At 47.2% G+C, this 12487-nt stretch overlaps 1 protein-coding gene across 2 annotated transcripts in view; it reads right to left on the bottom strand.

Annotated features, from left to right (window-relative positions):
• Positions 1 to 223: 223 nt before the first annotated feature.
• SND1 (staphylococcal nuclease and tudor domain containing 1) overlaps positions 224 to 12487 on the bottom strand; it is a 252010-nt gene continuing 239746 nt past the window's right edge. The window contains exons 18-24 of one of the 2 annotated variants that reach the window (XM_066634033.1): positions 9303 to 9456; positions 7845 to 7968; positions 6051 to 6120; positions 1590 to 1703; positions 800 to 1003; positions 631 to 675; positions 224 to 440 (exon numbers count right to left, since the gene is read on the bottom strand). In XM_066634033.1, coding sequence (XP_066490130.1) covers positions 375 to 440; positions 631 to 675; positions 800 to 1003; positions 1590 to 1703; positions 6051 to 6120; positions 7845 to 7968; positions 9303 to 9456 — 777 coding nt within the window. In that variant the 3' untranslated portion in view covers positions 224 to 374. The remainder of the gene's footprint in view (positions 441 to 630; positions 676 to 799; positions 1004 to 1589; positions 1704 to 6050; positions 6121 to 7844; positions 7969 to 9302; positions 9457 to 12487) is intronic. The other variant, XM_066634034.1, reaches the window with a different exon arrangement.

The following is a 12487-nucleotide window of genomic DNA, read 5'->3' as shown; positions in this document are numbered from 1 at the left end:
CTTTATTCCAGTCCTGCCAACTCCAAGCTTGGGGTACCAGGAAAAATTCCTCCATATATGAGCACTGCTTATACTTCAAAAGACCATGGCCTTGCACAGATTCTTACTATGTTTATTTACTTCCAAAGCATCACATATATCATCCCCCTCCCCACTCCCCCTGGCACGTCATGAGGCAAATACATACTTGGCTTGGTAGAGCCCCCCTCCCCCCCGCCACCTGCATACTCAAGACTATCTGGAAGTCAAGCCAAGACTGTCTGGAAGTCAAACTAAGCCCTCCTCCCCTAACTAAGCCTGGGTGCAGGCTGGGGTTCAGTATAGTTAAGGTGAGTTAGGGGTACATGAATGAGAGCTCAAAGTCAGATTGTTGCTTAGCAGCTGTAGCCAAACTCATCAGCATCATCAGCACGGAAGTCTCCATAGCGCCACAGATTCAACTGCAAAGAGAAGAGAGAATGAAGAATGAACAAGGGGCCAGGTTTGCGCCTCTGGATAACCCTGCCCTGTCCTACACCTCCCACTTGCCAGACCCTCTGAGACTGCTGCTTTTTTCCTTGACATGCTCCCACATTGGAACTCCCTTCCCATGCCACTCTTGCCCACAGGGATTTCCAGTGCCCAACTCACCCTGGAGCTCTTGGCGGCCTCCTGTGCATTCAGGTATTCAGTAATCTGCAGGGAAGAAAAAGGAGGCATCGTAAACAAGGGTCAGCACAGAACTGGCCATTCAGTTGCATCTCCCCAGTATTTCTCTGGCCTCAGCAGGATGCAGCCCCAAATCCCCAGCTGCACTCACCACTTTCTGGAACTGCTTTTCCTTGCGTGGCTCCACCATGACCAGTCCTTCCTTGACCAGTTCCAGCCCCACATCACCTTTGGAGTCAGCAAATTGCAGAGTGACATAGGGGCAGCAGGGCCCAGCATGCTCGACATTCAACAGGCACTGTGTGTTTTGGACATCTCGCACCACGCTGTCCACAGCATCTGCTCGGGCCTCCTCCTACAGAGGAAAGAGATGTCTCATGCTAGGTTCAGCCAAAAGGGCTTCCAGTCCATCTCTCCTGTTCAGGACATGTGGAGATTTCAGTCACTCCCCCTCCCACAATCTTTGCTCCTTAGGAGCTGGTCCTCTCATTGAGATTCTAGGTCACTCTCAAGACAGATGGGCATTAGCAGACCTCACTTCTCTGAATTTGCCCAATCCTTTTTAAAAGATTACCTGAGTTGGTAGCCATCACTAAATCCTCCCCCAATGATTTGTGTATGTTAATCATTTGTTAAGTGAAGGAGAACTTATCCCTCTGAATCTCTACATCTACCAACCTTGGCTAGAAAGCCTGCATTTTAGCCTTTGGAGAGCAAGCTTCCTCTCTCATTTACTCTCCCCACCTAACAGAAAAAAGTTGCAGCTTCATCCAGTAGCCCCCAAATCAGAAGTCCATTCCTGTTCCTAGAGCTATTTTCTTCTCCAGAGAAGAAAGCAAGATAAAACTGATTCCCCCCTTTGTAGCCCTGGGCTACTCCTCCCCAAAGAACCCAGCTGAGCACTTCCTTCTTTCTCTGGCAAGCTCCGTCCCTGGACTTACATCCTGGGGCACTTGGATGAAAGCAAACTTGTATTCTGTGGCCTGAGCAGGCAGAATGCGGGTGCTGAATGCAGGAGGCAGAGCAGCCAGTCGAGTGGAAGGCAGTGTTTCCTTCTGCAGGGAAAGCAAGATCCATTGATCAGAAAGGGAAGGACAGTACACAGGCACTCACCTGAAAGCCAGGTGCTCCCATTGAGCACTCCTACTGTTATAGCCAACAAGATGCCTATCTGGCCACAACTGAGAAGGGCTTGATACCCAGGATTGTATGAATGCTGCAACTCCACCAAGTGCAGAAAAAGTCCAGTATGGTGTAAGGAGCACAGAGTTGAATTTTGTGAGAATCCCAGCAATTAATTTCAAAACAACCCAAATTCCTAGCCCCCATGGCTGTAAAAGTATGCTTATAAGTGCTCTTGGGCAAGGCCTAGAAAACCTCAGTTTTCTAGTGGGAAAAGGGCTGAGTATGAGGTCTGACAAGGACAGTGGGTTTCTGTCCTGAAAAGCTCCATGTCCTACCAGAATTAAAAATATCATTAATTAAGCAAAATAGTAAGTGGCAGAATTCTGCCAAATAAGAGGGATTCTGCAAGTGTATTCTAGCTGCATAAATTTCAGAATGGATAATTCAGTTATTCTTGGCCCAGAATTTAGATTGCAAAACTGGATTTAGTTTGAAATATAGCCAGGCCTGGGGACTCTGGGTGTTTTATACTGAACATATAAAACAGGAAGTTGCCTTCTGCTGAGTTTGCACCTTGGGCCATCTCGGTCAGCATTATCTGCACAGATTGGCAGCAGATCTCCAGGGTCTTGTTCAGCCCTACTTGGAGGGAATGCAGGGGACTGAACCAGTAGCATAGCTAGGGCAATGCAGGGGATAGCAAATGGACTGGGCTACAGCTCCTGAGAGGGCAACATCAGGGGCTGGGGGGCAACACCAGGGGCAACAATGCCTGCTGCAACTTGGACTATGGGGGGGGGGGCAAAAGTAATCCACTGCTATTGCTGCGTGCAGGAGAGTGTAAGTCGCGTAGGTGGCAATGGGTTATACTCTTGCCCTCCCAGCAGCCTCTAGCAGCTGGGAGAGAGTGTGGAAGCCCCTGGGGGGGGGGATTGGGGTAGCCCTGCCTTGGTTGCCCTTGCTTGGGTGGGAAGGAGAGGTGAGCGGGGCAGGCTGCCTTTCCACCCACTCGCCCTTGGCGGAGCTGGGAAGGGGGTCACGGCGGCAGAAGAGCTGGCTACGCTCTGTCCAAGATCTTGGCGGGGCTGGGGGAAGCCTTTGCAGAATGCCTTAGTGTTGGGAGGGCACCGCAGCCTCCCTGCCTGAAAACAAACAGCTGTAACCAAAAGGCTGTCAACTGCTTCCACCTTGCTCAGAGGTGCAGCAGCAGGAGGGAAGGAGTGGGAGGCACGCAGCAATAGTGTCGCTTTCCACACTAAGAGCCAATCCTAGGCATATCTGCTCAGAAGTAAGCTCCATTATAGTCAATGGGGCTTATTCCCAGGAAAGTGTGGAGTGGATTACAGCCTCAGTCAGGCACGACTTCCTCCCACCTGCCCACTCCAAGTTCTACCCCTCCACCAGGCGCTGTGAGCTAGGTTTCACTCAAAGCCAACCTTAGGCACCTATACTCAGAAGTAAGTCCCATTATAGTCAATGGGACTTACTCCCAGAGAAGGGCGGATAGGATTGCAGCCTCAGTCAGGTGCAGGTTCCTCCCGCCCGCCTGCCCTGAGTTCTCCTTCCCCCTTAGCCTCTGGGAGTGAGCAAGAGGGCTTCTCCACAGACTCCTCTCCCTGCCCCCCTCGAAGCAGCTGCAGGACCAAGCTCTGCCCACCAAACAAAACGGCCACCTGGCAGGGGGGCATGCTCTGACCTCTCCCCACATGGGTGCAGGGCTGGCCTCAATGTAGCCCATTGCCCCCTGCAGTCCAATGTGCCTGGCTGGTGGGGCATGTGCCAAAGGTGATGGAGAAGTGGCAGCAGCTTGGGGGTGAGCAGGAGGAAGCTGGTGCTGGGGGGAGGCAGCAAGCAGCTTGGGAGATATGGCAGATTTTGTACTTTTCAGTTTTTTAAAAAAAGTGGGCATGAAAGCAAAACCTGGATATCATTTCTGGATGTGATGTCACTTCTGGGGCATCATCTTGAGCTCTGCACTGGGCAGCCACTGGACTGAACCCAGAATGATTGGCATACAAAACAGGTGCTCTACTACTATGCTTCAACTGTCTCATCCAAATGTAGGTGGTGATCCCCAGATATTCCTGCACTCAAACAGCAGTAGAGTTTTTGAGTTGCTAGGGCTTTGTAAAGCCATCTCATCATGGGTACAACCAAGTTGGACTCATTCATTTATTTATTCAAATTTTTATATCACTTTTCGTCCAAGGAGCTCAGGGTGATCTTTACAACAACCTTATGAGGTAGATGAGAGAGTATCTCGCCCAACATCACCCAGGAAGCTTCATGGTAAACTAGGGACTTGAACCTGGATCTTCCAGGTCAAATTCCAATTTCCAAACCACTACACCATCCTGGTTTTATGTGGACTCATCTGTCCCACCAAGCTAACTACAAGGTTCCAGCAGAAAAAGGGGAAATTTGAGCATACCTTGAATCCCCCTTTTCAGTGGATTCAATGTGGCTGTTTCTGACATTTGGAAAGATCTTCTCTCCTGAGCAGACAGGGTAAGATGATCTGAGTCTTGTTCAGAAGGAGGGGCTCCTGAATTGTGGAATCCCCAGACTTAGATAAGCTTCAGAATTTCTGTCCATATGTGGATTATTCCTAATATTGGTAGGTAGGTAGACTGAGCAACCCTGGAACCATTTAGAGGGGGAATTAATGGGTAACCTCAAATTTCCTTGTTCTCCAGTGGTACTAGAGTGGCTCAGGCACCTGGGATATACCCAAACAGTGCCCACCATTAAGGGACGGAGATCTACCCTGAGGCCGTGCACACCCCCAGTTGGATTCATCTCCTGAGCACGGTGACCACTGGGCATATGCATCTACACTGTAGTGTCTTATGAATGTGTGCATCAACTTCCAGGTGTTTGCTAAGCAGACAGACTCTAGAGAGGGTGAAGAGTGGTACATTGTGGAGGTGGGACCACGCACAGGGAGTAATCCAATATTTTATATGGAGCTGTGAGCCCTCTGGCCTATAGGCTGTCATGAATCACTCTCTGATCAGTCTAAATCAGTAGTGTCAAACAGTGGCATCACTAATATGGGATGACTCACACTTGCATCACCAGTATGCTTTCTGTCTAAGAGTGTTCAACACTATGTCAGAATATCAGGTAGTCAAGGTGTAGCATATCTGGCTGGGGGTGCAGGTCAAGATCCTAGATGAGAATGTCCTCCCTTTGTGTTAGGTACTGCAGTGACTGTAGTGACACATCCAGGAAGGCTGAAAACCATGGACACCAGGGCCAGTGGGGAGGTACTAGGACAACTTCTGATTCTTCTTTCCAGGTTTTCCAAATAACCTTTGGGAAAGGTAGGAAGGTCTAGAGTACACTTAGGGGCCATGGCTGATTCAGGGCATAGATCCTGTGGTGGCTCCCTTGGAGAAGAAATTGTCCACCTGCTCCCACCTGTTGGTTGTCTGGTGACATAATGAAGTCTCTCTTCATTGGTCTGTACTTGTGGGACAGTTCTATGAATATTGCAGGGTGCAGTTGTCACTTCACCTGGTCAGCAGACCGGTGGCTGAGCCAATCAGCTGTTGTGACACCCCAGGACATACTCTGCCCTGAGAGAATAGAGGATGTCTTCCACCCAGAATAGATTGCAAGCCTCCCTGTTCCAGACTGGTACCAGACTGGGTCCCCCTGCCTGTTTATGACAGGCACATTAATAGATGCCTTTGCCAAGTCATTTCCTTTATAGATCAGAGTGTTTTTATGGGGTAATACAGGCAGGAATGCCTGGAAGGCCAGGAAGACTTCTCAACCTTCTGTTTAGCTGCCTCATTTCTTTTGGGTCTGAACAAAGTATCTGTGAGGTCCAGAAACTTGCTATATTTCTTTTGGCTGTAAAGGGATTCCCTGGATGCAGAATTCTTCACTGAAAACTATAATTGATAGTTGGGATATAATTGATAGTGGGGATGTATGCACAGCTTTAGCCATCCCTGGGCCCATTCTGCCCCAATGAAGCCCACACCCAAGTAAATCAATGCCAGGTACTCACAGCTAAGAGAGGCACCATATTGGAGCCAATGAGTTGGGGATTCAATTTATGTAATCTGTGTTTTTAGCATCTGTGTTTTTGCCTGCTTTTAGCACATGCAAAGCATGGCTACTGCCAGCTTCATGCCCAGAACTTCCAGACCACAGAGAAATAAGAGGCTAGTGTGCAGATTGTTCTAGAGTTCACAGAAGAGGAAAACATGAACCTGGGCATGGATGCCAGCATGTTAACAGAATGAGTATTCCCCCACACTCACATTGCCATAGTCAATGTAGAAGACGTGCACTTTTGTGGAAGACTCAACTTTCTCTATGTGAGCTCGGTACCTGCATGGAGAAGAGAAGGAAGACCATTACTCCAGTGCATCACTTTCTCACTGCTAAAATTGCAACTTCAGGCAGGGCAAAGTGCTATAGATCAGTGTTTCTCCAGGTTAAGACAAACTTAGACAAAGACTGTACCACTTCACTGGGTTCACCTATTTGAAGTACTACCAGAAGTAACTGGCGATTACATCATTGCATGTTACCTCTGGGTTGGGAGGCCAGATGTGATATGACAAACACCAGAACAGGTTCAGGGTGGATAGGAGGGCTTTTTTGAGTGTCGAAAAGCACGAATTGGATCTCTACCCATCAAGCTACCTACCTCTGTTTGTTGTGTCACATTCCTGGTCTTGCTGCCAGGGGCCCAGGAGTCCTCTGAGTCCCACCAGACACCACCTCAATTTTCACTGATGATATCCCTACCACTGATTGAGAAACACTGCTCTAGATGGAAACAAAGTTTCTTGGAAACGGTTTATCAATCATTGGAAGATAGTTTGAATGTAAAGCCCTTTGCAGGTAGGGCAGGAATCAGACATGAGAGGTGGAAGATTACAGAGAGAGTGGTGAAAAGCACAGAATTCACACGATCAAGCTATATTGTGTGTGTGTGGGGGGAGCCTTCTTCACTCTGAATATCTTCCATTGGGACAGTGAGCAAGAAAAATAAAATGAGGAGGCCTCTACCACTGGACAGAGGGACACCTGGGTTGTTTCATACTGTCATGGTCAGTTACTTCGGGATTATTTTATTGGAAAAATGGGATATCAATTTAAATTCCCATAAAACGTCCAATTTGGCTAAGTGCCACTGAAGACCATGCTGAAGCTCCAGAAGAAGAAACTATAAGGAGACAGGGAGGGGAAGAAAACAAGCCAGTCCTAATGTCAGTATGCAATAGCAGCAGCCCTAGAACAAAAGCCAAGAAAGCTGCGCATTGTCCAGTTCAGTGTTGCCTCCTTCTCAGAATCAGCTCCCAATTGCCTTGTTCTCGGAATCAGCTCACATTATAGTTTGCCTCTTGTCTACAGCAAAAGCAGATCTGCAGGAGTAGCACCCATCCTGTGATCACAAGGCAGACGGTGAACAGTGGCATCACTAAGGTTGCTGTCACCAGGATGCATAGTGTCATTCCCCATTAACTTTATTAATTTATTTTAATCTAGAACAGTACAGTTCACCAGTTCAACATAAAACTACAGGCAATATGATTCATACTAACACCTTATTGGTTCCATGCTGTGTCATAATAATACTTCATTGACTTTTAGAACAATCGTCACATTCGTCAGTCATAAGGCAGTTGTGTTTTCCTTTTCTGGTTAATTGGTCACAATATTTGATAGAATACAAATAATTCCACATGATTTGTTTCATTACATTCTGCATGAAATTGTATTTCCAATGATCTATATAATATGATGGTATTATTCTAAAAAAGACAAATTTTTCAAAAGGTTTCAAAAATTTTGGCTAGTGGTGTCACCCAGTCTGTCCACACCTCCTTAGTGACACCACTGGTACATCTTTGATTTGCTATGGCATGTAGACAAAATTCTTTTTCAGAACTTTTGGGTAAGAGAGTGATGCTAGAGAAGGAGCCAATTGATCTGAGGCATGAAGGGCAACTCATCCCTGGGAGGTTCTGAAAGCATTCCACACTAACATATGGCTACTGATATCCCTCCCTATGAACCCTCAGCACCACAAGCCAACCTCGCACCATTCTCCGTCGATAAACTTGGCAATGCAGTAGTCCCCACGCCGTGGTGTGTACAAGCCCTCGACGGGTGGATGGGCAACAATCTCACTCCGCATTGTCTCCATCAGCTTCTCCAGCTGCGTCCCTGTAGATGGGAGAGAGTCTATAACTCAGCAATGGGGGGGAAGGGTCTTACAATATGTAGGGCATGTTGGAAATGAAGTGCTTCAAAACAGCAGCCCCTGCAGAATACATCTAGCAAAGAAAATTTGGCAACCGCCTCCTTCCCCCAAACTTCTGCCCCCTTCCTGCCAAACTTATAAAAATCCTACTCAACATTACTCTGGCCAGATCAAGGGATATATGCTTTTGCAAGATCTTTTTAGATCTTTTTAGATCTTTAGAAAAGATAAGAGCTTTTGCAAGATCAAGGGATATATGCTTTCTTGTTTCTCTATGCAATGTCACTCCTGAATTGGCCTTTTCAGCCACACTAGACGCTGTGCCAGAACCATCATCCAGAGCGCGATACCATAGTCTTCCAAGACTGAAGGTTGCCAACAAATGCAATGATGAGGGCTGCTCATTTTAAACAAAAAATGTAGTGTGGCATAGTGAAAACAGCTGATTCCATCCATAAATGTGGTGGATTATGAAAGAATCAATTATTCAAGAGCTAGACAAAATAGCAGGGGGTTTCAGACATAAGAGGATATGACTTGTGGAAACTCTTTGGCCCTTGTGATAATTGGGGCTCTCCCAGCCCAGTCCTATCAACAGTGCTGTTTCTGCTGAGGCTCTGGGAGGAGAGACAGAAGGAGGTCTCAGACGGTAAAAATGCTATGGGGAAAGGAGCAGACCAAGAGGGGTGAGAGATACTGCAGAGGCACTGGAAGAGCCCAAATATCACCCAGGCTGCCCTTTCTGCACCACCACTTCTGCCAAGGCATCACTTTGTAGAACACCTCTCAACTGCTAAGCTGCAAAATGATGTCTTGGCAGAAGCTGCTTGGCAGAAGCTACATATAATTAGGAGGGAATCTATGGAGATGCCTCATACTCCATAAGCAAGAGCTGGCACTCACAGTATTACACCAAATGCTGCCAGGAGAGCCACAGAGTTGACCAACTTATCTAGGCCCTGGTCAAATGTAAGAGAAATCCAGCCCTCTACTGCTTCTGCTCCTCACTCCAATGCATATTTTTTGAACCAGATATCAAAATTTCAAAGCAACAGCTATGCAGGTGGTCTGGACTGTGCCAGGGATGTAGGCACTGTCCTTGTCCTTTGAACAACCCCCCCAAGGGGTGGCAGAAGCAACACTCTCAGCTCTCACTTGACACACTTTATTGGACTTGCCTACTAGAACTGCTTCAGTAATTTGCTCCACATTAGCAGATAGAAGGGAAAGCTTCTGTTGCTTCTCACACTGTCAGACTTCTTTCCCTTTGCAACTATAGTTTTCTCTCCACACACACCTGATCTATTACCTGTCTCCATATCCTGCACATAGAAATGAAGCTCATCTGTTATCTCTGTGACAAAGACTGGCTTATAGCTGGTAGTGCGCTCCTTCTCCTCTGACACCTTCACTTTGTCCTCCACAGGTGCCTCTTCATATTGTGACCAGATCTGGAGATTAAGAAAGAAAGGATCACAGAGATAGGAGTATGAAACCTCTCCTCCCACAAAGGAGGGCTGGGGCAGAAGGCACCAGGGTATGCAAGAGAACTGCAGTTATCCCCAGCATGAGCATAAGCTGGGAGGATGAGAGTCTATTTTATCCACTTCATCCTGTACACATAAACTTCCTACCCATCCCCCTTAACTCAACCTGAAATCTTTCAGTCAGCCACAGATGTACAAAGGGATACAAAAAGACCGAAGTCTTTGGTCTGTGAGGGAAGTCAAGTTGGACAGCAGATGCATGATCTCTTCACCTCAGCAGCCTAAATCAAGTTAGCATTCTATAGTGAGCCAGCCTTAAGGAATCTGTGGAAGTGTTGCCTCCAGGCAGCCTGAAAAACACTGTGAGGCAAGCAGCTTGAAACATAGGTAAGTGCATATTCGAGGGCTTCTCAAGCCAGAATGTTTCACAAATAAGTAGGGTACAGGGACCAGTCAAATCTTTGGTCATGTTCTTGGCAGCAAAGCACTGATTGTCCCATATTTGAGTATATGAACCACCTTATGTCAAACATAATTTGAAGGAGCTTCAAAGAGTTGTGCTACCCTTGGTAAGAGGAGTTGTGGTTTGGACAGACACAGCCAACACCGCTGCCTTCTGTGCCAGGTGACATCCACATTCTGTGAAATAGGAGCCAAAGACTGCCCTGCTGATTCATACCAGCAGCCTGTCACATCCAATGAAGTTGTTGGGTGACTGACTGAGTGGTGAAGCAGTGGCAACCAAGTCAGCCAGGCTTGGAGGAAGGGAGTGCATATATACTGACACATCTCTCTCATCCACAGTCTTTCTATGGACACATCCACATTCCAATGAGTGTGATGTTTGCATTCAGGATACAAGCTTGTAAAAAAAAACCATTTGAAAAATAAGAACATAAGAACATAAGCACAGCCCCACTGGATCAGGCCACAGGCCCATCTAGTCCAGCTTCCTGTATCTCACAGCGGCCCACCAAATGCCCCAGGGAGCACACCTGATAACAAGAGACCTCATCCTGGTGCCCTCCCTTGCATCTGGCATTCTGACATAGCCCATTTCTAAAATCAGGAGGTTGCGCATACACATCATGGCTTGTATCCCGTAATGGATTTTCCCCCCAGAAACTTGTCCAATCCCCTTTTAAAGGCGTCCAGGCCAGACGCCATCACCACATCCTGTGGCAAGGAGTTCCACAGACCAACCACATGCTTGCCTATGTACTCAGACTGCTTAAGTAAACCACCTTGAGTCTGCAAGAAGAGACTACAAGAAAGCCAGTATATAAATACCATAATAAAAATAAATACTGTCCATGGAAGCCTCTCTCTGCCTCCTTTCTGGAATCTCTGCTTCTCATTGAATATCCCCCCCCCACACACACACACACATACACACAGGAGAACTTTGACTTCAGACAGTTATGGGATGATACAAAGTCTTATTCTGAAGATGCAGATGAGAGTTAACTTTTTAGTCTGTCCCAGTGCAGGAGAAAAAATGTTGGTGAGAAGCCAGGCCAGAACAAGAGCCACTGCCTTGCCCTGAGTTTTGCTTATACTCGTCAGATGAAAATGCTGCCAGACGAAAATGGATCCCAGCCTCAAGCTCCAGTCTGTTCCTGCTGCATGCAGAGTTCTGGGTGTGACTTCAAGTGAGCTAAGCTTACAGTGCTCCCTCTGAGAGATCCAAGGAAAAGTAAGCTGTTTCCTACTGGCTTACTTATGCCTGTTCCATGCGACAAGAAACAAGGGGGTTAGGATGGGGCTACCAGAAGCCAGAAGGAGTAGCAAGAATGGTCGTGGGGCGGTGAGGGAAAAGTAAATAACTGAAGGCCTACATGGAACTGTGCTTTATAGTCCTCAGGTGGATCTAAAAAGTGTTTGGGGCAGAAGTTTGGACTATTGCTTCGCTTTGAGGGGTTCTAAGATAAGTCATCTCTCATGAAGTATACAGATGATGGGAAGAAGAGCTGACAGAGCTCCAGATACACCAGTGTCAGGGTGGAATTGGGCAATGGGATTAGATTATAATATTAGGGTAGAATTTATTAATAAGATTGCACAGTACTGAGGTACAGCAGGTTGATGGGTAACAGAAGAGCCTGACCTAACAACAAACAAAGAAGAGAACTCTGGTCTGGTAACTTCAAAAGCCAGTGAAGGATGGTATTTCTGCAACATGGCCCATTTAAGAACAAAGGGACAGTTAGGATGAATCACAGACTCCAAGTGGTCAAGCAGGCAGAGCCATAAACAAAAGGGCTAATTGCTTTCAAATGCTGCCTAGGCACCAGCAGAGACCTTGAAGAGAGATAAGTGTAGATAGGAATATAGCACAGGTGTGAAGAATCAGCTTGAGGGATGAGGCTGATGTGACAAGAAATGTGATTGGTTGGTAACGTGGGGTGATGTGACTCCTCCAGCCCCAGGCAGGAGGTCTGGTCTAGAGGGCAGGAGGGACTAGTCTAGAGGGTAGAGCCTCCTTTAGCCCACAGATAGCACTGGAAGGTCGCCAGTTTGAAGCCACCCTCAGCTCCCTGAACAGGGAGACCTTGAAGCAGCTGAGCAGCTGACAAGTTGAGATGAGAGCGAAGAAGCATATGAGAGATGCAGGAGCTGCTTATCAGCCTGCGTGGGAGAACTGGAGGCCAGAAGTGAGACCAAACCAAGAAGAGCCATTCTGAAATGTTGTTGGTTCTTGAAAGAGAGAACCTCTATGGTTGTAAAAATCCCCTGGAGGGATTTAGAAATGCATGCCTATGTAAACCGCCTTGAATAGAGGAGTAATCCATGACAATAAAGGGGTATATAAATACCACTCAGCATATTTTGAATTGGGTGATTGGCCCAGGAACCCTTGTGGGTCTTGGAAAGTTTCCTATAATTATGCGCAAGGCAAACCCATCCTTTGCTCTTGAGCCTGGCATCTGCCTCACCAAGTGCTGTTGGAATGAGTATCCATCTACCAAGGTAAACTGTGTTTGGTAGTTAGACT

This window comes from Tiliqua scincoides, chromosome 7 (assembly GCF_035046505.1).
Source record: "Tiliqua scincoides isolate rTilSci1 chromosome 7, rTilSci1.hap2, whole genome shotgun sequence".
Lineage (NCBI taxonomy): Eukaryota > Metazoa > Chordata > Lepidosauria > Squamata > Scincidae > Tiliqua > Tiliqua scincoides.
Note: the sequence above shows the minus strand (reverse complement) of the source record. Positions and strands in the feature narration are given on the sequence as shown.